Source organism: Pavona decussata, unplaced genomic scaffold (genome assembly GCF_977016875.1).
Source record: "Pavona decussata unplaced genomic scaffold, jaPavDecu1.1 SCAFFOLD_89, whole genome shotgun sequence".
Taxonomy (NCBI): Eukaryota; Metazoa; Cnidaria; class Anthozoa; order Scleractinia; family Agariciidae; genus Pavona; species Pavona decussata.
Window position 1 is genome coordinate 360,448 of NW_028145506.1, and position 27,963 is coordinate 388,410.

The 27,963-nt window shown below is 38.6% G+C and overlaps 1 protein-coding gene and 1 non-coding gene across 3 annotated transcripts; one reads left to right on the forward strand and one right to left on the reverse strand.

The window, feature by feature from the left end:
• Positions 1 to 3,402: 3,402 nt before the first annotated feature.
• On the forward strand, positions 3,403 to 27,291 carry LOC146474408 (uncharacterized). Of its 2 annotated transcripts, none has more exons than XM_085116998.1 (17): positions 3,403 to 3,902; positions 5,185 to 5,397; positions 6,702 to 8,206; positions 9,158 to 9,395; positions 10,259 to 10,564; positions 11,182 to 11,478; positions 12,729 to 13,049; positions 13,874 to 14,115; positions 14,851 to 14,995; positions 15,988 to 16,293; positions 17,530 to 17,922; positions 18,508 to 18,674; positions 19,029 to 19,177; positions 20,429 to 20,556; positions 21,912 to 22,300; positions 23,037 to 23,231; positions 23,733 to 27,291. In XM_085116998.1, exons 1-17 carry the CDS (start codon positions 3,770 to 3,772, stop codon positions 24,465 to 24,467), a joined length of 5,862 nt encoding a protein of 1,953 aa, XP_084973124.1. In that variant the 5' UTR covers positions 3,403 to 3,769; the 3' UTR covers positions 24,468 to 27,291. The 2 variants fall into 2 exon arrangements, with proteins under 2 accessions (XP_084973124.1, XP_084973125.1); XM_085116999.1 differs by lacking the exon at positions 3,403 to 3,902 and adding an exon at positions 4,423 to 4,527.
• Trnag-gcc (transfer RNA glycine (anticodon GCC)) lies at positions 20,726 to 20,798 on the reverse strand. The gene has a single exon. It is a non-coding gene; the product is annotated as a tRNA-Gly (tRNA).
• Positions 27,292 to 27,963: the final 672 nt, after the last annotated feature.

Here is a 27,963-nt window from a genome sequence, read left to right on the forward strand (position 1 = left end):
ATACAGTGGTAAAATGCCGACCTGAAAATTCAAAACAATTAAATGATCCCATTGTCTACCCTGCAGGCAGAGGTCTCTTTGATCTTCCTAAAAAATCGGATATTGAATAAGTCTCTACTTGCAGGGTACCAATTCTCTGAATAGATCTGAAAATCGTCCGGGCTGATCTAGAAGTCCTCACCTGTTGACCCGGGGCGCATTTCTGGGTTGTCTTTGAAAATCATGAACGGACTTCGGAACATATATAAAGATTATTTCTCTGGCTTCATTCCAGTTTAGATCAATTTAGTGTGTTTTCTATTATAACCTCTCCCCCCCCCTCCCTTGCGTTCTCTCCTCCTCTCCTCATCCTTGCGCTTCGCCCTTTCACAGATCTGGTGATACATTTCAATTACATTTCGATGGAGCGCGCAAAAATATGACGGGAGAGCTAGAATGACCTGCATGCTGCAACTGAGAAACTCCTCTATTAGTAAGTAACTAAGTATTAAAGTAAGTAACTTTATTTAACCAGCACTCTATAAATATTACGTATACCTTTTTCAATATTGATGATAGATTCCTTGCTCATTATTTAATGATACTTTACTCCAATTATTTTCGTTGCTCTTTGTTTTTTTTTCCTTCTGCTATATCTTTCTTATTTTTTCTATTCTACTTCGTTACTTTCTTATCAATTTACTTCCTTTAAAGGGGCACAGTAATAGTTTTACTAGAGGTGCCCCTCTACTCTCCTTCCCCCGCTTGAATTGAATTTTTAATTTGAATTTTGACTTTTGTATTTTGCGCTTATGTAACAGTAAGAGTGGAGAGTATAAAAAAATGTCAAACCGTGGTAGCCTATTGAGCTACGACAACGTACGAGATTGGTATCCATACGGGCCCTGTGAAATAAAAATATGTACAATTTAAAAAATTTTCCTGAGGTAAAAGAAGAAATAAAAAGAAAACATGTATAGGTATATGACCGTCATTTATACAGGATTAAAGAACTACAAACATAAAAGGAGGGTCAATAAAAAAATTGTGTCAAGGTAACAAGAAATAAACATCATGAATAAAAAATGCTCAATCATCATACTTTTAAAACTCGGTTTTTAGGGACGGGGCATTCATAAATTTGCATGTGGTCCATCGGGATCAGATTGCGAACAGCGCACACAAAAACGAATGTGTCAAAACAGCCCGATCCAGCATCAGTTACTCGTCAGTTAAGTCTTCGATTGCTTGGAGAACAACGCTTTTTTAATACATTTTATTTTCTGTAAATTACTCTAGTCTCACATAAGTTACGATTGCGTTGCCCGAGGCAAAACTGCTATTTTAAATTCGTGAATGAACGGAAATAGCACTCGCTCGGTCTTCCCGGCATCGGTCGTTCGATGGGCTCCATATTAACTTTATATTAATTCAGAATCGTTTTATTATGTATTCACCATCAGCCACCATTACGGGACAAAAAAAGAACTAGGAAGAAAAAAATCAACGCAACGAATAATTTTTCTAGAACTAACTCGTTGCTGGTGAAAATGACATCCTTACGCATAAAATAAAAGTGGACAGATTCGAAAGTAATAAAAAGAATTTGCTGTTTGTAGTTATGAAGTTTGCTCTGATTTAAATTCGTGTGGGACGTGATTTCGTTTTAAAACTTCCGCTGCGAACGAAAATAGACACTATATACTTCCCTGACTGTGAAAAGCCTTGCTCACAAAAGTACTATAAAATGTACCGCAAAAGTACATTTTTTCTGTATGATTGCCACAAAAACAAACAAATAAATATTCCGATTTGGCTCATAGAGTCCTTTGATTATCTTTCCTGACGATTTGTATGAATACAACAACAACAACAACAATTTATTTAGGTATTTTCATATCTATACATGGCATTACCTTATACAAAATAGAAAATTATATAATTGTGTAAACTTCTAATACAGGTTCATAAGCTATATAACTTCTTATGTCTAGAGTTCATGATTTCATAGACAAGAGCAGCAACTGATCTACAAATAAATGGGTCAATACTATTAAAGAGGAACAAAATTTTTGAATTAATATCTAGTTGTTCAAAAAATTGGTATTTTCTAGTTATTTCATCAAAAATTTTGGTTCGAAAACTATCATAAAAGGTGCAAAAGAATAAAGCGTGGGACTCGTTTTCAACATCATTAGCTTGGCAAAAAGTGCAAATTCTTAAATTTTCAGGAGTCTTGGGGACAGTATATCTTCCAGTTTCAATATGAAGTTGATGGTTTCCTAAGCGAAATTTATTTACAGCGGTTCTATGGAGAGGATTTATAATAGCATCTAAAAATACAGATTGTATTGGAATTATACTCTTTGGAGAGCACTTTAATTTTCTGTGACAAACCTGGCTGGTTTTTGTCAGCCAGTTCGTTAGAAATCTGTAAACATTGTTTTGCAATGTTATTTTCTGGTAGAGTTTGTAAATGTATCCAGAATTTAAGGATGGAAGTGTCAATATTCAATTTCAATACAAATGGAGTGCGAACTCTCAAAACTATGCGTGAAGTTGTCTGCGACCATCCCAAACGTTCGCGTCCGGGTACGATTTCCAGTTTTCATTAGTCATTAATACCTTTCATTTTCGAGCTAAAAATACGCAAGAAAGCTCAGCTAGCATTTTCGTAAAACCAACACGACGGCCAATAGATTCGGGGAACAAATTTCGTTTCCTAAAACTTTCCGCGGCGAAAAGCCCCATACTCACCCAAAAGGCATTGCATGTCGGGTTGATTTTCGCACAGACGGAAAAATCAAAATCGCCATCGAGCACCAGGTAGCAAAAATAATCAGTCTGTGCCATGATCTCCCCTCTGTATTGTCTTTCACAAATATGTCAATTAAAGGGCACAGACCGATATAATATTTGAAGTACTTTGCTTGAATGTATCACGCAATGGCTCGGCTCAGACCAGCAGAGTTATGTGTTTTTGTCTGTCCGATTCAGTTTATTTGGGTGTCCCATCAAGTTTCATAATTCTTTTGCATCAAAAAACACATCGGATACGAACAAACTTCAAACAGATAATCCAATTCTCTGAATTGATCTGAAATGACACAAATAGATATGATAATTGCCAGTGTCTAGAAGGGCTTTGCCCAGGCACGTTTCTGTGCTAACTTTAGAAGTGGTTTCGGAGCAATAATTAAAATTATATCTCTTGTTTATTTTCATTTACGATCAATTTTGTGCGTTTTCTGTTGGTACAATATAAATACCCTGTGGGTTCTTTGTTTCTTTCTTATCTTCCTCCGATCTGGTGATACATTCCCGATTACATTCCGATGGAGCGCGCGAAAAATATGACAAGAGAGAATGACCTGGGAATGAGAAACTCCATTCATAAATCTGCACGTACGGTACCAAGCATCAGACGGCTTACAACTTGATCGACGGATTATTTCAGTCTTTACCATAGCGATTTTTGTTTTTCTGTGTTTTACTGCGTGGGATGTCAACTGCTTGCGAGTTCCACATCAGAACCTAATATATTCAGTCACGGTGACGTCAAATGGGCCCATACTGTATGCAGTTTTTATACACTGGATGGATGATAGCGAACAAAAGCGGGTCAAAACAACACGATATCGAATATCAATGATTCATCAGTTGAATCTTCGTTGCTCGAAGAGCAACGCTTTGCCCTGAAAAAGCTAAGGCTTATTTTCTTGCTCTTTCCGGCGGATCAAGCAAGCAAAACTGACATTTTTATCTCTTTTTACGGTTTGTGGGAACACAAATGGGGCTGCGAACTGTCACAATATTGTTTGTTGCGTTGTTAGTGTTGCTCGGCGAAGACGAAGTTGACGGTTGGAGAAGAAGACGACGAAGGCGATTTGTCCCGCCTCCTCCGCAACCCTGCACTGTTAGCGGTAGGAATTTGTTTTTTCCTGGTGTTTAGGAAGGATTTTATTTCGAAATCAAACTGCTGTGGTATAAAGTTGATTCTCGTGGGGTGCAAAGCGTTAGTTGTTTTGTTTTGTTAAGAGTAGTTTTAGCGTTTCGCGCACTACTCGTCGAGGAAGTACAGTTACTTTTCAAAAGCCGCAGGGTAAGCTTAATTTACTAATTTACTAGACTTTTAGTTTAAAAAGTGATGTTATGTGTAATTTGCTTTTGAATTAAGCATAATTTGAGCTTATTATGGTACAAGTGCGAGTGAAAATATTGTGCTGGTTTGACTATTTCTTGAGACCTGAGTCATCTGGTTTTTTTTAATTAAAGTAAGATGACAACTGTCTTCTGGTAGCCATAGCGATTAAAGATGTACTTCCTCATTACAATTTTTTTTATATGTCTAAAATTGTCATCATTTATATAATTATGAGGTCTTACGACAAGTCGTCACATTCAAGTGCATCAGCGGTCATATCGTGACCTCAAAACAGAGTAGGGTCAAGTTACAAATGCGGCTGCGTGGCTCATGCGAGCGGCTCCGTAGTTCGTGTGTGTATCCTTAATTTTCAATCAGTTCTCTTCATCTTTTGTGATTATAAGGTACTTTGTTTCTTTTTTTTTTTCTTTTTACCCTCCTTGATCCAGTGCTATTTTCCGTCATTATATTAATGCATATACCAACTTCCCCGACGAAACTACTCGAACCAAATCGCGATCGAACGCTTCATTTAATAATCGAACTCTCGCAGAAAAATTGGAGCAATCGAATCCAGTCGAACTTTGATTGAGTTTGATTAGGTTCGATGGTCGAAGTTGGCATACATTCGATTAAAAATGAGAGTTATATTAGGACAATTTCGCGCTTTGCATTTGCCGAATGTTTCCTTTTCCAAGGGTGTCTAATTTTAAAATACGAAGTATTCCGGGAGTGATTTTTGTTTGATTTTTACTGCCTGGTTCTCCAAACTCTGCCTATTTCACAATTTTCTAATGCCCTTTTTTCAGACCTGTTCAGTGACATTCCTACCCATTTTCAAATCTGGTCAGTAAAAGCCACATCTGTCTCAAACCTTTGGACCTTTGGTTAAAATCTATACCCATTTCAAAATCTCCTTCCATTTCTCATGAATCACTACTTTTCATCTATTATGCTATTATTATCATGCAATATGTACATGTATCTCTACTCTCAGCTACTTTATTTTTAAATAGGAAACCCAGCCTTTTAGTATATAATGAATGGCTGTTTCTTCTTAGATTGGACATCATGGAGTGGCTGCTCTCAGAAGTGCCATATTGGTACCAGGACAAGAACCCGCACGATTGTGAGCTTACCCATGTGGGGTGGTGACTGTCCATATCATCATTTCAGTGAATCAGATGCATGTGGATCAATCAATGGTGGATGTGACCAAGTTTGTAACAATGCTAATGGACATTGTTCCTGCTATGCAGGCTACGTACAATCAGGTACTGACTGAACTTGTAACAACTTGCATGCATTCGATGGGGATGTTCTGGAATAGGGCAAGAATGCATATAGAGTGTTTTCATTCATGTGACTACTGGCCATATTGGTTTACTGAAACAAAAGAAAGTATTTGCATAAAAATAGAGTTCGATTCCCAGAGGTTTAGTTTGGGACACCAACATGGCCGCCATTTCTTTGTTTTGGGACACCAATATGACCGTTGTGACGTCATGTGAAAACACTCTATAGCATAGCTAGCTAGCTGAAATTACCAGGAAAATTGCTGGGAATATTTTTAAATTTGAGAAAAGTCAAAGAACAAGTCTTTCAGTTATTTAAATCTTGCAGAGTCAGCCTGGCCAAGTTGTTAGGGCGCCAGACTTTAAATCTGGTGGTCCCAGGTTCAAGTCCCGCTCTGGCCACTAGCCAATTAAAAGTTGTTTCTCAGATGCCTCGAGGTCAACTCCTCGGCCAGTTGGAGAGTTCTTTTGTCTCTTAGCCGAATGCAACAATTATTAATAATAATTATTATTATTGTGCAGGAAAGGTACATAGATTACAGTTAAGGATGGTGCCTACTGATGAGGAAGTATTTTTGTGTTGTTTTTGACTATGCAGGGAAAGTACACTGTAGATCTTACAGCAAGGGCTATTGAAATCCTAAAAGAAAATTGGGGGTGCCCGTGCATTTTTTAGAGATAATGAAGCAACGATAAAATTATTATTCTAAAAAAAGTACAATACAAAGCAATGTATGGCATTTGTTCCAAATTAAAGCTTTATTATCTTTGAAAAATGCAAGGTTACCGGTACCCCAGATTTTCTTTTTGGATATATGTAATCATACTGTAGATATATATGCTGTTGAAGTTAAATGTACTGACCACTTTTCATGACCAACAAGATACAATTATTGCATGTTACTAATTAACATTCAAATGCAGAGGGTGTTTTTTAAATTCTTTTAATACTTAACTTACTGCACCTTTCAATAACATAATGGAATCTGAACTTCAACCCCAACTAACGAATTGCGCGTTTTACTGCCATCAATCATAATTACGGTGACTGCCAACAAAAATACAGAAACTGGCAAAGTGGATTGAAATCTGCTTATCACAGCACATGATGAACATGACATTTTGACCCCGTTGAGCCAAACATTTTTGTTTTCTAAGAGGTCCGCTGCAATGATTGACGGCAGTGAAAAGCATAACAGTTGGTTTAATTTTCAACTTCAATGTCTGCATCTTATTGAAAGGTATATTTTAAAGACAATAATTTGACACATTCCTTATTGCAGGCAGCAACTGTCATGATGTTGATGAATGCACCTCAACTCCATCACCTTGTAGTCACATCTGTAAAAACACCGTTGGTTCATACTCCTGCGCGTGTCCCACTGGTCATTACCTGACCAGTAATTCCCGTACCTGCCAGAAATTTGATTGTGGTAGTCCAGTTCCTCAGTTCAGGGCATGTCCACCAAATTCCTACATGGATCACATTTCATCAGTCTGTGCTCAGGTGACAGCTACTTGCCCGTCAGGGACAGCTTATGACGAACAGTGTTCCTTAAGCTGTCCATTGGAGTACACATTAGCCAAGATTACTGCTCAGCCAAATGTACCGTTTGGTAAAAATTACACTGCTGTTGATTTCTTATCAGTGATGTCTTCTATAACCTGCCGAAAAACAAGTCATGTTCAATCTGTAGATGTCTGGGATGTACTGGATAGTCAACTTAAGCAGTACTTCTGTCGCCGATCAAATGACCCTCCTACGGACTTGAAACTGAATGGTTCTATTCTTGTCGAACATACAGCTATAAATACTGTTATTGGGACTCTAAGCTCCCAAGATGCACAAACAGGACAGACCTTCATGTACACAGTGCAAAAGCCAAGCTCGCTTGTGGTAGCTCAAGGGAATAAATTAATCAATGTGTGGGATAATCCAAGGCTAAACGGAAACATCTCCTTGAACAGTGGAAAGTTATCAGTAACTGTAAGATCAACTGATGATGGTGTTCCTCCTATGTGGTTGGAAAGGACATTTCAAATTACAATCATGGATGTCAATGATCCCCCCGAACAAGTTGAATTGTCGAATGCGATTGTGTACGAAAATGCTAGCGTCGGTATGACAATTGGAGAGTTGACTGCTATTGATGGAGATGACCCACCAAACACCAAACCTCATTCAAACTTTAGGTGGGAATTAATTGATGATGATCGTGGCAGATTTGCAATCAATGTGAACAAGATCACTGTTGCTTTGAGTTTGGCTGGTGAGGCTCAGAAACTTCACAATATAACCGTCCGGTGTTCCGATCATGGAAACCCTGTGCGAGAAACAACAAAAAGCTTTATCATAACTGTTGTGAATGTTAATGATGCTCCTGCTTCACTTCGTCTGATTGGTGACACTGTTCATGAAACAGCCAAGGTCGGCACTGTTGTTGGGCAGCTTGTTGTAACAGAGACGGATGGCGACGATGTCTCGTATGATATCAGCCGCTCAGATGTAGACACGCTGAACAGATTTGACCTTGACAACACTCGATGCCAGGGTCCTGGATATAAATATGACTGCAAGGTTAATCTTACAGTGAGAGCACCTCTGGACTACGAAACAAAAGCATGGTACAGGTTAAATGTTCGAGCTCATGACTCCCATACTCAGTCATTTAAACAGTTCAACATTGAAATCATAAATGACAATGAGCCTCCAACAGCCATCACCCTGACAGGGTCACACTCTGTGTTTGAAAATGCTGTTGCTGGATCCGTTGTTGGTCAGTTTGTGGTGAGTGAGAACATAATTTTACGGTTGTTGCAACTAGAATGTACAGTAACAAAGAAAAAACTGACCGTCAATTGAAGACTGTTTAATTCATCGTTCAAAAATGCACTTAGGAAATTGTTATAAAGAAATAACAGTGTTACTGAGCATGTTTGCCAAGTGGGCCAATTTTAAAATGGTTGAAACTTTCTTCTTAACCACATAGCTCTAAAGAGATTTTTTCTAAGTAAAACAGTTCTCTTTTTCAATCCAATGAAGTCAACATTGTCTATATAGTTAATTCCAATTCAGTTTGAAATCCAATGAGAGCTAGGTTGTCATTTTAATTACAGTCAATCCACGTCACTTGTGACCAGTATTTCCAAGAATGAAACGAACATTCGAATTGTAATGTCCGGCATTTGAATGGAATGTTGACATTTCTCTGGAAATCTTTCCGAAAAAGACGAATTATCGGGAAATAAGATTGAAAATACTTAAGGAAACAATTGTTACTCTTGAAATACTTAATGCTGTGTAATGTAAAGGAAAAGTCTTTAGCTTTACACCGTCAATAAACTAGGGAAATTTCTATGGGAACTCTGAAATCTTGTTGGCGATGTTCAAAACTGACGTGTAAATTTCAAAACTCTCTTCAAATTTCAAAAATACTGGTCATGCGTGATGTGGATTGACTGTAATTAGGCAAATTGAGGAAAAACTAGCCAGCGAACGCAGACGTATTTCCGGCTGTCGCTTCTCTCCGCCAATGGAGAGAAGCAACAGCCGGAAATACGTCTGTGTTCGCAGGCTAAGGAAAAACAGGCTATTTATGTTATTTACTGAAATACATAATTAATAGCTTTAATTTATTATTTTGATCACCGGCATAACACATAACACCTATTAAAAGGTTCTATTTGCAGGCTTTAGTTTAGTTAAATTGTGAACAATTTTTGTTGTTTACGCATGTAGGTGGCTGATCCAGATAATGCCAAGTCCCCCTTTCATCAAACCCACAGATGTGAATTTGACATCAGTCGACCAAGCGATGAACGCTACTTTATCATCAGTACTGGACTGGTGTTGAAGGTCAAAGGAGCTCAACAAATCAATTATGAACAAATGAAGAACCTCACGTTCACAGTCACCTGCACAGACAGTGGACATCCACCCCTTTCGTTGTCAAGTGACTTTTTTATACTGGTTAAAGGTAAATTCACTTTTACTAATTTATTATATGACAAATCAGTAAATAAATTTATTTTATTTACTACGAACAAAATAACTAATTCATCAAGACAACCACATACACCTGTACCTCTGGCACATAAACTTTTAAAGCTTAAAGGGTACATAATTCGTGCGGCAACACAATGTGTGCGTTAATTCTGGTATTCTATCAAATTTATGAAAGGCTCGTTGGAAAAGGGCACAATTAAATGACTATTTGGGTTAATTCTCCAACTTTACTCTTCTTTGATGTGCAGACTGGTTATTATGTTAGAAAGATCATAGTTCCATATTTATTTTGTGATCTCAAGGCTTAAATTTAATGAATCAGTTTTGCCAAAAACTTGAAAGACAAAAGCAAAGGGTGATCTGAGGCATACACTGTTAGTAGTTGATAATTTCTTTTGTTTGGCTTTATTAATTAAAAGCAAAGAAGAACAGAAATCTCTTGATACACAGAATTGCAGTGGTTTGATTGGTTCAGCTTTTAGGGTAAAGTCATGAGCCAATTTGTCAAATTTGAGCCTTTGAATCTTAAAATAAAATAATTGGAACTACGTTCTAGTGTCTTTGGAGAAATTTGAATTCTGAGGCCAAATCATCACTGCCCTTTTTCCGGCAATGGTTATGCCCTTCAATAATAAAACAACATTACTGTCAGTAATAATAAATTATTAACTAGTGAGTTTTCTGTTTTGAAAGTAACGGCAATTTTGGAACATTAGTTTAATTTGCTTCAAGTGTCTATAAACAAAATATTAATTTAATTTAACTCGACTGGCAGCTTATCAAACATTAGCCCTGTAGCCTACAGGTACTTAAAGCTTATGGTTTCTTCTTTAGATGTCAATGAGCCACCTGTAAACCTGACGTTATCTAACACAGCAGTAGATGAGAACTCTCCCCGTGGTACCCCTGTGGGTATTCTTTCATCAGATGACCTTGATGGACCAGGTGATGTGCACACCTACAGTATCATGGCTTTGGGTCCTGTCAATGCACCATTCAGTATTGGAGGAAATGATAACAGAACGCTGTTAGTGAACGGCCCTCTGGATCACGAAACAAACCCTACACGTTTAGTTGTCATCAGAGCTACGGACAAGGGAGGACTGTTCACACAAAAGACATTCAAGATAATTATCAATGGTGAGTTAGTAATTAAAAAGTACTCCATGATTATTTCATTGTGTATGGAATATGCTTTCTGTATGGAAATAGAAAACACAATTATTATAGCTAGAATGAAATTGATTTGAGTTAGACAACTTTTTTTGTTCTCTAACAGACTGTGTAAAAGATGCATAACATTGTGGCCATATTAACTGCTCCCAAAACATGTATGCCACTAGATTTAAAGTTGTCTGACTCATTCTAGTCATGGAACTATACAATGTAGCTGTAGCTCACTCCCTAAAGGGCAATTTACACAGTACGACTTTGTCGCGTACGACAAGCTTACGACAGGCCTATGACATGAATAATTGTTTCATGTTAATCAAACCTACAACTTGCTTATGACTGTCATGTACGTCATAAAATATGTCGTAGGATCTTAAAACATGTTTTCAAATCCTACGACAATCGTAGGTACAGGCAATGTTGAATGACGAGAGTTGTGTGCGATTTTTTGCATGACGCGAGCAGCGCGCGCTCTAGAAATCGCATGCGACAGTCGTAAGCAAAAGTTGTACCGTCTAAATCAGCTTTAACATTTTGGCAGTTGTTTGAACTACTTAATTTATATTTGTTTCTGTTTTTAACAGACGTGAATGATCCACCCAACAATCTAACACTTTCCACACCATACATGATGGAAAACAGCGCTGAACGAGTGCTCATCAGTCCAATTGTCCTTCACGATCAGGATAGCAACCTTCCGTCGTGTACTCTCTTGGATAGTGCTGGTGATCGTGTCAAGGTTATTGGCACAAATCTGGTTGTGGGACCACGTGTTACAGATTATGAGTCATTGACACCACCTCATCAGTTCAGTATAACATTAAACTGCTCTGATGAACATGGCATGTTCATTTGGAAGACCTTTTATATCAGTGTTAAAAGTAAGTGTAAAATCAGATTTCAACATAATAATACAGTGATAGCTAATGGGCCCTTTGCAGCTAATGGTCATATGGTACAAAAAATCACCTTGCTAGAGAGCAAGCTACACACTGGGGCATCCAAAACAAAGAAAATTCAAATTTGACTGGATTCAAGTCACTTTGTTTTGGATGTCCAAGCGCATGGCTTGCTCTCCAGCAAGGTGTTTTTTTGTACCATGTGACCATTAGTTGCAAAGGACCCATTAACTTGGAACTTGTGCATGTGCTGATTACTAATGTCCTGATGTAGTCTGCATTGTGTACTTTGTAGAACTTGCATTTCTTGTTCCAGGCTTGCTGAGGATTTTGGTGACTTAATTCAACTTCTCCCTTGTTGTTGCCCCTTCATAATCTGCATCATTTCATCGCCGACTGCAGGGCTTGAAATTTAAATGTATACATGTATTTTTACTAAGAAATCAGTGCTGACTGGTGCTTGGGATAAATCTTTGACCTGGGTTCCCATGGTTACTTCTGAAGTTGCAAAAGGCTTGTGCTTTAAGCTTCTTGTTGCAGGACACGTTTTTATGGCACCTATCCTCCATCCTATGAGCAAGCAGGTGAAATAAAAGAGTAGCTTTCATGTACAGCCAGAATCTTTTGTGTCAATTGGTAACTGCTGCAGTACTTTAGGTCCAAGTTAATATCCCCATAATTTGTGATTAATGCAGTCCATGGGTATAAGTACATGTATTAAGCATTGTGCACTAACAGGACTTAAATTGTACACACAAGAATTATACACAATTGAACATTAAGAACTGACTCATTGCAGGGATAATGCAGTTCCAGAGTTTTGATTAGGTCAGGGGCCATGGTATATGAGCCATAATACCGTGCCCCACGAAATTGATAAGAGTTTGTGTCACGGGGAAAAGAAAATATCTCTAAGTCAGCAAGATTTAGTGATTTTTCTTGGTTGTTTTCAATAAAACAATAATTGTCCAATAAGCGCAAATGGAATAATTATTATTCTATTCACGCTTGTTGGACACAAGATGATTATAGCCAACATAGTGCTGTGTGCCTCATAATTAGGCTATCTATCATCTTGCATCCGACGTGCACTTGTGGAATAATATTTTATAAAAAATTGTTAACTGTACAATGGAAGAAGCAGCTGCTTAATTCATTCTGACTAGCATAAGCTAGTTGTACAGGTTGAGTGGGTTGTATTCATTTCTGTCACTTGTTTGCATTTTTTCCAGATGTGAATGAACCTCCGTCAGCAGTCAAACTGAGTGTTACCTCTGTTCCTGAGAATGTTGCTGACACGGTGGTGGGTCAAGTGACTGTTTCTGATCCTGACATTGGACAACAGCATACCTGTACTGTGCATAAACTGATTGTTGACGCTGCATCAAGCACTGAGCAACTTATTCCAAGCCATTTCTTCACCATAGACGATGCTTTAAAACTCAAAACGTTGAATGCTTTGAATTTTGAAGCACAGCACAGTGTGGATATTGTGATCAACTGCAGTGATGGCAGGTTGGCCAAATCACAGTTATTTACCATCACTGTTCAAGGTAAGCAGACTCCAGCAGAACAAGGAACATTACATCTCACTAACTTTATTACCAAGCTTTAAAGTTAACATCTGTCCTTCTTTATTAGTTAATGCTTTAACCCCTAATATCAAAGAACAAATTCTCCTGTGTTGTCCCCATACTTGTCTTATAAATGTACTTTGGAGAAGCTATTAAAGTATCAAGAAAATTCACCTAAGTGGTCATATCCTCAATTCTCATGACCTCGGGATTTGAATAAGCATTGACATTACAAGGAGAAATTTGAATGCTGATCACTGTAAAGGCTTAAAGGGTTTAAGGGATCAATAATTACAATAATTTTTATTAAAAGGGATGACAGTAATAATTAGTGACCCTTATTTCTGTATTATGGAAGGATCCTGATATCATTGTTACAATGAGTACAATTATTATAGTTTAAGTTGTGCATGGCCACTCATAATGGAAAGATTACTGTCTAGCTCAGTTTAGTTATTTATTGACCAATTTGTAAGCATGCTGGATGCAACCATGCACAGGGCTCCCTTATAGTGGTAAGTTTTAACTGAATCCAAAGTCTCACAAGCTAAAGAAAACTCTGGTGGTCTAGCTAGGATTAGTTTTGCATCCTTACTCTGCAATGATGAAATAGTCACAGCTGAGAAATATTCATCAAAACAATATCAATAATTGACATACCCTCACAAACTCCAGTAAACTATAATACTCTAGAATTAGAATAGATAGTTGTTTTCTTAAAGGTAATTGCCCAATTCATAAAAATCTAATTCTGTTACAAAATCTTGACAGACTCTCTGAGAGATTTTTTTTTTAATTTTCAGATGTGAATGAGGCTCCATCGGGACTGTGTAATTCACCCATCATAATGGGCATGAAGACATCAATTGGTGCTGTCATTGCAGATTTGAATGGCAGAGATCCTGATAATGAAAATGCGATTAATGGTGATCCATCTAATAAGACAGTGGTTATCAAGAATAAACAAGCACTGTCATATTCTATGAGTCCGGAGCAAAACTCCTGGCCTTTCAGAATTAAAGGGAACAGTCTTTACAAAAGTGAGGTAGGTGTTCTCATAAATTGCAGTTGGTAAAATTGGGTTTCCTTGTCTACTGGTGAATGCAATAAATTGCAAATTATTGACAATGTAGCAACTGGACTTTTGACATAGGCAGATTGGTGGGTTATGTTCAAAGTTGTTGTTTCTTTGGGCACTGAAATTTGCGGAGGAAGCTCAGATGTTTTTGGACTACTGTCCCTTCATTGGTGAGACTGGCTTTTGAGCAAAATGTGTGTTATGATATGCAAATGTCAAGCACTGCGCGCAGCGAGAAGTCAAATGAAATTGAAATCGGCAGATTGGCAGGTTGTTGGTTCGAGGCTGGAAATTCTAACTGCATCATGTTGTGTTGTTGTCGGTATTTTGAAGGAAATTTTCTCCACATTGTCAGCTTTCTCCAACCAGTTGTATATTAAATGGCTGTGAACAGTTGTACGGAAACCTAGTGAAAGTCAGACTACTATAATAATTCCATCAGGGAGGGAAGGCATTTAGGTTTCTGTTTTTAGCTACAGTCTGTAATGTCAATCATTCCAGATAATGAGAATGTATACGGGGAAATGAGAATATTTTCCCTCCACGTCACGCTACCTGACTTTGTCGGGTTTGTTGATAGCTCAAAATAGCCCTTTTTGCAACCAATAAAATACCAAAAAGGTGGATTTATCATCAGTTATCCAAGTATTGTTGTTTGTTCAATGATTGAACCTGTCTGTAAAATATTTCTTATTTCTGTAGGGGATATCCCAGGCTCAAAACATCACAATAGGAGTGGAAGTTAAGGATGATGGGGTCATTGTTGCAAGTTTCTCATCCAAGGGATATCAATACACCATCAGTAGACGCCAGTCTGCCATCTTCAATTGCACTATCATTGTATCAGGTATGGACTGGAAAAACACAGGACTGTTATATAACTAAATGCAATCAACAAAACAGTTAATATTTATAATATACCCGACTTACAGTCATGATAGTGAAGTTTGCAGCAATCTGATTGGTTCACTATTCAAGGTATAATTAACACAATAATTTATAAATCATTATCACCAATTTAACCATGTGTAAGCATGCATTCAGCTGAAAATTAGATCAAATGCATGCTGGACAATTGTACTTTTTTGTCTTTTTTTGCTTTTCCTCTGTTCCTTTGACATTAACTCATAGCCAACTTGTTGCTATATGTGACTCAATTTCTTAAAAGAAAAATAGTTATTATAAATAATATGAAAAGTGCCTTCAGAGCATACAGCTTCCTGCTATCTCCAACACCAGCTCCATGTAGCTCTCTTTTTGTATGCTCTTTGCACTGAGTATCAACAAACATTAATCATTGCTGGTTTCTGTGGCTAAATAGATTGTTTTTGTATGTTGCGTCACCTGACGGGAAGTTCTTTGTCATGTGCCATGGGCTACAACATTCTAAGGCCAAAACCAAACAAGAATAATTTCCCCTGAGCTGTTTGTCGGCATTGCAATGGCCAGGGAAAGGTCATATGAAGTCAGGGAAAAACAAATTTTTTTCAAGGTCAGGGAATGTTGAGGGAGTTCTGTATTGAATCAGGGGAATACTAAATTCAACCATAAAGTCAGTGAATTTTATTTTAGCGAAGTCACTTGATTTGGGAAACTCTTTCCTTGTTTCAAAAGGCAGCTACAAAGAAATTGATTTCTGTAACTTTATTGCTGGCTTTATTGGGAAATAATTTGTTTTCTGTTGTCAGTGAAAAGTCAGGGAATTTTTAATATTTTGATAAGTGGCAACCCTGTTTGTGGATCAGAAGAAAAAACACTATAAAATATTTATTTATTTAACTTTGTGTTCTTATCATAATTAAATTTCAAATTTCCTTTTCTTTTCTATTTTTTTGACAGATCACCATCAGTCATATGGGATTCTTCTTGAACCAAGTAGCGTGTCCATTAGAGCAGACGACGGTGCAGTGGTCGGCACCTTGATAACAATTTCACAGAATCCTGGGGAAACATTTTCATATGAGCTTGTAGATGCAGCTGAACATCCATTTCGTATTGATGGAAACAAACTTGTCGTGGCAGGAATTAGGGAAGGGTTGGATTTTCAAGTGTCAAGTTCTAACGAAGTTTTGATTCCAGTAACAATCATTAGTAGAGACAGTTCGTCAAATACGTTGACAGAATCCTTCTATGTGACAGTTGTGGGTGAGTTGGAAACCTCTTTTCCTTCATGGTGGAGGGGGGGGGGGGAGGTTTTCCCTATGCTGGACTAAACAGGGAAGGCTCTACCCAAAAGGGTTATCTTTTTTAGGCTGGAGGAATATAAAATGGTAGGGATTGCATGAGCTGAAGTATGGAAAAGGGAAAGGAAAACTGTCATTTAGGTATTTAAAAGGGTCTTTGAAAATATCTTGAACAGGCAAACCAAAAAGAGGTGCAGTTTTCTACTGCTGAAATGTAAAAGGGGTACCATTTTATATGGAAGGTACATGAAAGGGTTACGTATGGAAAAGGGTAAGTGTTTGGATCTTGGGGTGGAGACTTTCGTGAGTAACCCCCCCCCCCCCCCCCCCGTGATCTTTCTTTGTTCCTAATAAGTATGTGCCATTAGGCAATAGCGATGATTTAAAGGACTATAAGTAAATGTAGGATAAAACAATTGAAGGACTTGAGAACATAAACGTGTTATTTCCAATTTTTAGGTCGATTTTTCTTTTCGCTCAAAAGTGTCTGAATTTTGCATTCGATTTCATTTTAATCAAAGAACTTCGCTCTGTGTATTTTCCACTTTTTCCACTTCTTTCTTTGCGTTTGATGACTAAAAATTTTGGCCTTCTTTTTCTCCAAAACTAATTGGAAACCAGCTGGAAAAAACACAACGATGATAGATCTATAACTAAACTGAAGACCACATGCAAATATTCATCACTTTTGAGCAAAGAAAATGGACCTAAAATTAGACATACATGTAAGACGTTTATGCTCTTTGCCCTTCAATTAGATAATTGACTGGCCTACAAAATAAACTGTTGCATTTAATTAAACCTAAAACTTACTAATGATGATTGCCGTGTGACATGAAAACTTGTAAACTGTAACCACTACATCTTTCTTGTTAGTCTGTCTTTTTTTTTCCGTAACATGTTTCTTAAAACTTGAAATAAATTATACTTTTGGAGGATAACTTGGAAGTCTGGGCTGTCATTGCTCAGACAATGTAATTAACTGATTGATTGATTGATTGATTGATTGATTGATTGATTGATTGATTGATTGATTGATTGATTGATTGGTCTGTAGTTTATCACTTTGGATAGCCTGCGAGCAAGCTCGCTTGAGTGTGGTAGAGAGTTTTCTCATAGACTATATTTTGGACATTTGTGATTTTCTGTCGTCATGATGAGAACTCATTTATTGAAAAGATTGTCGTTTCTCTTCTAGACGATAGACCACATTCATCAAACATTTGTTTAAATCCCCGCACTGTGCATGAAAACCAACCTGCAGACACTGTGGTGGGTCAGATGATCATTGATGACTCATCGTCACCATCATTAACCTGCACTAAGCAACATTGCTGTCAAGCGAGTGGCAGACACTTTGACTATGTGTGCAATATCAAGAATCCAGAACAAAATCAGATTCTACCTCACCTGCAGAAGAACGTTACTGCATTGTTTCGACTGGATGATCGGTTCCGGCTTCGCACAAGGGTCAAATTAAATTACAGTGCCTTTGCTGACACTAATGGCAGCGTGGCTATTCAGATCAGCTGTCGCGACACCAGACGTCCACTTCACTTTATTGGACAATCACTACAGGTGCATGTTGCAGGTAAGCTTGTTAGATTTGAATGACAAACAATGCCACTGGAATCACAGCTTAATACACGAACATGTAGTTTCATTTGAATGGACACACATAAGGATTTCAATGACGATATCAAGCATTATGGTATCCGCGAGAAAAGGTGAAAGCATGTAAAAAAGTGATTTTAAGCAAAATTATTACCAACAATAGCTCTTCTCAGGGTTGCAGCATACCTTGACGATCATTCTTTAGCAACTTTTAAAAAATAGGCAACCGGTGTGTAGACTGCTCGCAGAGTCCCGCTTTTCTACTTGGCGTTCGAGGGTGATCACAAAAGCTAAGGGTTTGAACGAGAAGGGATTGGGGCGCGCCCCTACCTCTTCTGGTCCCAATCTTCCTCGTCTTATATTTTTCGCTCTATGTTCTTCTTTTCAAGCCATAACTAGCCTGAGTATTAGGCGAGTATCACCCTTTCTGCTCCCTCCCCCTTCTCCCTAGGAAGGTTAAACCGCAAAAGAAAATTTCAAGAGAGAAACAGACTGCAAGCAGTCTAACTTGCGTGTACAGTTGAGTCCTTACAAGTCGATCATATTTTTGGCCACTTTGCAGATTGTGACAGGAGAGGTGTCTGTCCAGACATCAGTAGGTGTCCATTCTGCCAGAATGGTGGCAGCTGTCAAGACGTGATTGACGGCTACAGCTGCCAGTGCATGCCGGGATTTACTGGCCGCCATTGTGAGACAAACGTCAATGAATGTCAAGGGGTAGAATGTTTGGTAAGTCATGTGACTTGCGATATGTTTTGTTATTGCCTTGAAGTAAAACGATACCTATATTAAATCTAGCAAGAAAAACAAAACATCCTTGCGCTTAGTGTAACTGCAATGTGACTGTTTAAAAAAGAGTTCAGTCAACTCCCTTTATCGCGGACACCCTCGGGACCGCGAGTAAGCGTCCTTAACAGCGAGAGTCCTATTTATTTCAGTCAAACGTCTGTAAATTATTTTTGCCTGGGATTTAGCTGCTGCCTGTGTTATTGGGATGTCCGTAATAGCGAGATGACCGCAAGGCGAGAGTTGATTGTACTTGACAAAATTTCTCACGTGTTGGTTTTGTTTTTTACCCTTTAGAATGGAGGATCGTGTCAAGACGGGATCGCATCCTTCACTTGTAATTGTGCTGGTGGATTCTCAGGGAAATTGTGTGAGCGCCAGCCGTCTCTATGTGCGAACTGTGCTGCAGACACTTTGTGTGTGACGTTTATTAATGCGGCAATTAGGTAAAGACTTGTAACCTTTCTGTGGTGATGTCAATACTAAATTTATATAAGAGGATGAGAAATCTGATAGAAACGGAAATCTGTTTTAGAGAACACCGTCTCAAGATGCATCCCAACTATCAACATTTCAGACGAGAAATGGACGGTGCCATTGGAGACTTGTAATGCGTCTTTCACGACTTTCATATAGTTGAATTTTTCCGTTTTGTAGTTGTCCGTTCATTACGACTTTCCGTCGCTAATATGGCCCGGATTTAAGGACGGTGCCTACTAATAAGGAAGTATTTTTGTGTGGTTTATGACTATGCGGGGAAAGCAGATTTTAGCAAGGGCTATTGAAATCCAAAAAGAAGATTGGGGGTAACCAAGATTTTTTTAGAGATAATGAAGCAACAATAATTTTAAAAACAGTAAAATACAAAGCAATGTTCGCCTTTTTTTTTTCCAAATTGAAGCTTTATGATCTCTGAATAATGCATGGTTATCCCCAATTTCTTTTTGGATACCAAAAGCACTTGCTAAGTTCTCCTTTCTCTGCATAGTTTTAAACCGCGCAAAAATATCCCTGTATTAGTAGGCACCACCCATAGGGAACCCGAGTATCTCGAGATGCACAGAACGTATGCGCAGTAATAAAAGTAGGCACCGTCCATAACGAATGACAAGGAAAATCATTACCTTACTAAGCCATCATCATCATCATCATCATCGTCATCATGATCAACAATAACAACCTTATTTCAACTCGCACTGAAGAGTTTCACATTAGCGCTAATATCTCTGAGAGAAAACGGCTACAAAATTTAAAATGACTAGAACGCCAAGTTCAATCAATTAGGTAAATTGATAACGCTAGATTACAGTTCCTCAATTATAGTGCTCTTAGTTTTAAACCATCTTCAACATTCATCGTTTACTATTCGTGAAACACAGTAAAGTTTGCACTAGTTTTTTTCTGAAAGAAACACGTGGAATTAATGTTTCTGTATAGTTTCAGAAACATTTCGTAGAAATTTGGCTTCAATATTCATCATTACTGTTCGCAAAACACACTTAATGTTGCTCTAGTTTTTATGAAAGAAACCCCGGGTGGAATTAATGTTTCTCTTTAGTTTCACAAACATTCCTGGAAATTTTGGAGTATTCGAAGTAGCCTACGGCTCGTATTTCAGCGTGTAACTACATGTCAACCAACAGAAAACTGGTACTTTGAGCGTGAATGAAATTAATCTGTATACGTATCCTTTGCAGGTGTTTGGAGAAACAATATCAGATTCCAATCCTTGTGGGCGAGACGGGGATATCTGAACAGAGAAGAAGGGAATTGGAGCGAGAGATAGGGACCATATTGGATACAAAAGTAGCTGATGGCAACACAGGTGAAAATTAACAGCATAATACGAGTGAAGATATTGTTTCCTGATCCTGATAGGAAGAACCTAAACAGAATCTAAATAAAAAGCTCGTAGCTAAAATTAAATAGAAGAAAGATCCTCGCAGTTAATACGCAATTTGAGCAGTTGCGAAAAGAAAGCCTGAAAGAAATTCAGGCTTGAACGGGATTCGAACCCATGACCTCTGCGATGGCGGTGCAGTGCTCTACCAACTGAGCTATCAAGCCAACTGGGAGCTGGTCATATTGTGAGTTCGTAATTTACCCGTGAAGGATGAATAAATGAATATGAATATATGAAACATCATATATTGATCTGCGGATGGAAGATTAAATAGAAACTATATAGAAATAAATAGAAATTAAATTAAACAATTAATTAGAAATTAATTGAGTTGGATTCTGTTTAGGTAACTGTTCGTCTCAGTATCAACAACATACATGTTTACGTTTTTTTTTTTTAATTTGTAATTAGAATGTTATACAGAGCGATTCAACTGAGTAATGTAAAGCAAATACCACCGTCATCAACCTGGGTCATTGCGAGGCAAACGCACCAAGTCGAGGCCAATGCATGTATCAGGTGCTGGGCGCAGGAACTGAATACGCGCGCCAAAGACTGTTAGTTTTGTTTGATTGGTTGAGAACGTGGCAGCAGTTTTTACGCAATTTAAGAGCATAGTAAAGCGAAATTGAAGTAGGTTTAAGGTTAATTTACACATACCAATTAATGAGGACAATTTGTCCCAATTTGACGAAGAAAATGAGAGCGGACGAAAGTCAGCGCGATTTATAAAAGTCTGATAGTGTTACACTAACAGATATATTTTTTTAGTCAGGCCAATTTTCACCTGCGTGTATGTCATCTTATCTTATGATTTTGCCATTGTAATAATTATCAACATTGTGAGGCGCATTTGAATTGAACGTAAGTTTGAATTTGCGCGGTAGAAATAAATATTATTATTATTAGGTAATGTTTAAAACACGAGCAGCAGTGTCTTATCGGAATTTAAAACCACGAGGCGCATCCGACGGGTTTTAAATCCCGATAAAGCACGTGCTGCGAGGTTTTTGAACGGCTTCAAAAACATTCCTGGAAAAGCGTGTGTCAAGAGAGGTCATAATAATGATGCTTTTGTGAACGTTGGAAATGAGCATACAAGAAAAACATTAAACACCGCATACTAACAAGGAGGAGGTTTTATCGGGTTTAAAACCACTGCACGTGATGTTTTATCGACCATTTCAATTTGATAGGTCAATGGGCTTATGAAGTATTAATGAGTTTTTGAATAGTAGTGTATTAACAAATCAGCGCTTACTCATTTTTCCTTGCAGCATCTGCCAGGAGGAGACGAGCGCTTTCAAATTCCTTCTACGTTGAAATTCTCCGAGACGACCAGACAATCCAACCTGGCCAGACTTTGTTAATCCTCACCGCGCTCAACACCAGCAACAACTACCTCCCTCTTCTTGCTTCTGAAGCATGCGCAATGCTTGCTAACACCGCGCGCGGCTGCGTAGAAAACTGTGACATATTACAGCTGGTTGGGTTGCCCTGTGGCCAGGCAGGACCAAATAAAAACGTTGGAGGACCGACCGAGTCAGCGTCAAAAGGCCTGGGTTCTGGTGCAATGGCGGGAATTGGTGTTGTGGTGGTGATACTCCTGGTTGCTGTTCTTTTTGGCGCTATCTTCTACTACCGGAGGAAGTACAAAGTAGCAAAGGTAAACAGAGTCCACAAGAAAAGACTTCATTTCTGCCAAAGTGGAACATTGTGGATTGGCGCTTGAGGGTTGTGGATTGCTTCTCGACGGGTTGTTTGCTGAATTATCTATTGAGCTGGACTCTCGTAGATTGGCGCTTGAAGGTTGCAAAATCATACTTCCTTGAGGAATGTAGTTAGACAAGTTGTTTGCCAGGTTGTTGGAAGCATTGTTTGGTCTAAGATGGATCCCATTTCTTCGTAGTTGGGCACCAGCTCTTGTTTGTACAATATATGAGCGCGGTGTATTTCCCTGATCTATGATTATTTTATTTTATTGCTCCGTCATTATTGCCTTAATTTTTATTTGTCGTAAAAAGGACGGAATTATTTCGTGTGCGGTCCATTTTGAACAGTGCGAATAGCACAATTCAGAAAAAAGATCGACTCATAATGAAAGCGAGGCTAAGTGCAAAGTGTTTATTATGGAAATTAGTTTTCTTTCATATGCAAACAGGACTAATTTTCATATGAAAAGCTTTGCACTTAGCTTCTCTTTCGTAATGAGGTTCATAGCAACTCGGAAATGGCCTTTTGCCAACACACATGATGCAGGTGTACAAAATGTAGCAAGTTCTCTGAATTTGTTCATTTCAAATCGTACACTAGCTCTATCTTAAACGACGATTATTTAAACCATCGTTCATGTTGCAAGTGTGGCAATAAATGGTTGGTTGTTGTTGTTGTTTTCTTCACAGCACGACCATGGAGAAGTTAGTTACCAAGCCGGCGCGGAAGGAATAGATTTCTCCAACCAACTCTACGGTGACAACAGAGATGTAGTGACGCCAACACCTAACAGAGACTGGGCCGAGAGACTGAAGAAAGATTCGGATGTCTTAGCACGACATAATTTAGATCCTAACTCAGTCATGAAACGGAATGACATCAAGGTTAGTTAGGAGGAAGAATTTTGAACATTAATGCAGTTTTTAACGAGTGATTTGCATGCAATTGAGTGCCAATATAGCCACTCTAACCAATCACAACCGACGTAACCTTCACAGTGAACCAATCAGAACTCGGAGCAAATACATGTAACCGGTGTCAAGCGCGGGAAAACGCGTGCATGCTGGCAATTCACGATTGGTATCGGTTTGACTTCTAATTGGTTGAGAAAATGGCGCGAGCTTTAATTCTTTTTAACCAATCACGGAAAGTAATAAAGCCAAAACCAATGTAAACGCTTAACTAATTTCGGCACTCAACTAGCTATTCTTCTTCGAAGATGTGGCGATTTTCTCAGTTGCTGCTTCGGTTAGTTTTACAATAACGTCACGGTTAGCTACAGTGCCTGATGCTCGATTGACTGCTTTCATGCTTTCATGGTCCGTAGAGCGCTTAAGAGAGCTGTAAGAATTCATCTTTATTATTGTACTTTCTGTTCTGTTCAGGTGATGGACAACCCGATATATCATTCTGCCGGCGACCAAGTGGAGGGATCTAGCAATCCTCTGCATGGGGCAAAGTCGGTAAATTTGCCCGAAGCTGATGATATTGCGGTGAAAAAAGCGCGAAAAAAGGAAGAAAATCCTTACATGGAACCTCAAGATGGCGCACCTGAGGGAGCAGTGAACCTGTGTTATGCAAGGTCCCCTCCAATGAAGGTAGCCCGGGTGGAGAGTAGAGATAAACCCCCGGGGGATGGCGCCTGTGGGGTAACAATGAATCCGTGTTATACAGGGGCCCCTCCAATGCGGGTATCCCTGGGGTTGAATAGGGATGAACCCCAGGAGGATGAAATCACCCTGGCTGAGAACAACCTGGCTACCTACATGAAAGGAGCGCCGGTTAAGGTTCGTGCTTCCAATGTTTCTCAACCAAAGAAGTTTAAACGACAAAGAAGCAGTGAAAAGGCGAATGCAGAGCTGGAGAGGCGGCCTTTGAGAAGTGATGAAGTTCCGCCTTCTTTTGAAAATCCATTTTACAGCGCTGGGGGTGAGGTCAGGAGAGATGGAGGAACTTTCCTTGAGGATCCCACTTACGCGACTATACCATCCGTGCAAAGTGTTCCGCCCTGCTTGCCCCCGAGAGCTCCCCGAAGACTTAACCGATCACAGCCGGAGTCACTGGAGTTACGAGAAGACGATACGTATGAGGCGTTAAACTTCGGACAAGCAGACGCATGAGAAGGGGTGATTTCTCACGTTGACCATGAGTGGTGGCACTTATTGCTTATTGGGGACTTTACGCAACCACGACGGCAACGCCAACGAAAACGTTAATTGAGAATACAATTCATGTTACTTGTACTACTTTGCGCTTATTCCAATTCGTTCAACTTCTACAGCAATGTGGCCGAACTATCCAGTAACAGAACTGGTGAGAACGTTCTTCAAGTTAGCACAGAGAATGAAAATTTACTGTCATGTGCCCACGCTCTCTATAAAACCTTGAATTTGGGCATTTTACGTTGTCGTTTGGCCGAAGATGGCGACGAAATGCATCAAAATTCGTAAGCCGCGTGCACAGCATTGTTTAGCACATTAAGCCTTTTCTTTATTGACGTTTTCGTGGCCGTCGGCGTCGTGTTTGCGTAAAGTCCCTATTATTACGGTAGAACGTACTTGCATTTAAGTAGATCTTATTTGCCAAAATTGGAAGCATAGGACTGTAGTTAATCATCATCATCATCATCATCATCATCATCATCATTATTATTATTATTATTATTATTATTATTATTTAACACCAATATGGCCTCTTTGTAGTCACACTGTCTCTTCGCTAAGATTAAGCGGAGCGATTATTGAACTCCAAAAGTGCGCCATTCTTGGAGCTACGTTTTAGGAGCACTCATCCAGTAACGTTTCCTCGAAAGGGGGTAAATTAAGAGGCCTTGTTTCATGGTGTACCCTAAATGCATGTGCGAATAAAGCTCCCGGAGACGTTTAACGATTATCAGGACCAAACTTATGTTGTGGCTGACAAGTTCGATCAGATGTCGATTTTTAGTGATCTTGTATCATTGCACCTTAGTTGGCCGTACTGTATGCATTGAAGCTTTTTATACAATCTAGTCGTATACAGTACCGTTGATCGAGATCGGAAACTGGATTAACTGACTAGAAAGAAACACGTCTGTAGTATCATTTCTCTTTAAATTTCATGGTGTCACAAAGCCTCGACAAAATCGTCCATTCAAACGAAATATTCATAGATGCAACGTTTTCGTTCGCATGTTTAATTTCAGAGCTACAATTCAAGTTAGCGTTGCTCCATCGATTTTTCTCCTTTTGCAAAAAAAAAATGAACAGTTTTTGAAAATTGTTTTCCTGAGTGTTAGGTTGCCTAGACCCTGTACGGCTCTCTCCCAGGCCCTCACGATCAATTCGTTTCAACAAACGCTTTTTCGCTAGGGCCACGTGACCCGAAACGGATTGACCGAGATGAAGGACAGAGAGAGGCCTAGGAACTAAGCAAAGTGTTAGGTAGTCTGATAAGTTGTGATCATTATGGTAGAGGCAGAACCCAGACTGTAAATAGCCACTATTCCCTAACACAAGCTGATGTAACAATTATTTTAGTAACCTTTTTGTATTGGAACAAGTGGAAACTGTCACTTGTAGCTGGCTTGAAGTGGTGTATAGTTTTTGATATCATTTTGTAAGACCTTTTTGTATGTTGTGGATAAAACATTTGTACAAAATAGCTACCCTACAAAGCATTGCGTTTCTTTGGTATTTTTTGGAATGGAATGTTCTGCAATAGGAATACAGGGACATAATTTATTAGGATATCTGAATTATGGAGCAGTGAAACAGAAAGCGGAATGGTGGTGATCGTTTTTGTAGAGACCGAGTGCATCGTTCATGTCCCAAATACTCTTTCGTTATAAGAACCTTTTTGTAAGAACGTTGAGGCTAATTTAGCAAAATGTTAAGAACAGGTCAGTGAAGAAAGGAAAGTCTTTATTTTTATCATTTAAAATGAGTAGAGTAAAAATAGGTAATATAAAATGTAAAACATTACAGTAAACACCCACATTTAAGAACCTATTTTTTTCAAGGTCAGCCTGCATAAGTCTTCATATATTTATTGTAAGGTTCTTATATAATAGGGCCCAGTTGTTCAAAGCCCGATTAAGGTAACCTGGGTTAACGTGAAGTTTAATTCGAGCTTAATTACTAATCAATGAAAACTCTTCAAAAAGATTTTTGTTCCTCAGTTTTGACTTAGACTTTTCAATACCGCTAGCTTCAAACTAGCTTTTAGAAACATTTTTAGTAAGCGAGATCAATCCCTCGGTTAAGTTTTAATCGGGGATTAGCGTTAATCAGCTTTGAAACAACCGGGCCCAGGTGTCTAAAATGACGAATTTCAGCCTGGAGGAACTTAATCCACATGATCTGTTATGCAGGTGTTTACTATAGTCTATATAGTCCACATTACGGCAAATATTGCTGTTTGCAGTGTTCCTAGTCATGTACGTACTGATTTATTTAAATACTATAACAGGTAACTTAAGAACATTATAACGTTTTCAGCCTCAAACTACAAAAATAAATTATAAGAAGATTCAGCTTCAGCCCCTAAATCAGCCGTCCTTATATATAGAAAAAAGAGTGTACTCTTTAATTAGTAATTTAGTCCGCGATATTGAGCCACTAGCAGGTTTATTATTGCTGTCATCATCATCATTATTAGCTGATAACTTACTCAAGGCAATCCCATACCAGAATAATTACTAGAGGGCGCACTTTCTTCATTGATGTATTTGAATTGTCACACAACGCTTGGCTAAAACCGTTGCGTGACCTCCCCATAACGTGACATAAAAAATGTAGACGCATTAGTCTTGATAAAGTGGATAGCGAGCGTTTTTTAAAGTATATTATCTCGAATGTAGTGTACTTTGCCTAGAAAATAGTTTTTAAGTTATAAAAATTGCATCAGAATTTTTAAAAATGAATTGTACATAGGTGCTATAAATAAACTTCACCTTTATAATGATACTGTAGTTTGCCATATCGCTTAATTTTTATTGGTGTACAGAGGCACAGAATTCAATTTAATCAGGGTAAAATGTTGCAATGAAAACAAATCATTGCCCAGAATAGGAATTGAAGATGAGACGGAATGTGTTACGAAAAGCTAAAGCAAATTTTATAGAATCAATATTATCTGAATATGGTCTTTGCACAGACCACAATAAAAGAACTTTTTGTATCTTAAGTTTGTTGTTTTGTGCTTTTCCTCCATACTGTTCTTCACAAAGTGCCGTCCCCTCCCCCACCCCGGCAGGCGCCCGAACACAGGTGAGAGAATCAAACTATGTTAAGCACTGTGTAGCGCCATTGATAAAAGTTGTGTTTAAAGTAGGTATATCTTTGGGCGCTGATATTTCCTTATGAGGCTCAGACGTTTCAGGACTAATGTCCCTTCATCGGTGAGTGTCCGATGAAAATGTCTTGGCCTCATAAGGAAACATCGGCGCCCAAAGAAATGTCAACTAAACGAAGAAGCCGAGCGCGAAACCTGCCACCACCCCCACCCCCCTCCCCTCTCGACACAACAGGCATACCCCAGTCTGAAATTCTATTTTGGCAGAACATCTGTGAAAGGAATCTCCCCCACGCACGTTTGCTAATATAGATTTCATACCTACTTCACTAATCAATTTCC

What these genes read in the sequence shown, in the direction of transcription:
- LOC146474408 (XM_085116998.1), top strand. Translation starts at nt 3,770, where the DNA reads ATGGGGCTGCGAACTGTCACAATATTGTTTGTTGCGTTGTTAGTGTTG. An exon ending in TTGCACTATCATTGTATCAG is followed by an intron (nt 14,996 to 15,987) that starts GTATGGACTGGA and finishes TTTTTTTGACAG; the next exon opens with ATCACCATCAGTCATATGGG. An exon ending in CTTCTATGTGACAGTTGTGG is followed by an intron (nt 16,294 to 17,529) that starts GTGAGTTGGAAA and finishes TTTCTCTTCTAG; the next exon opens with ACGATAGACCACATTCATCA.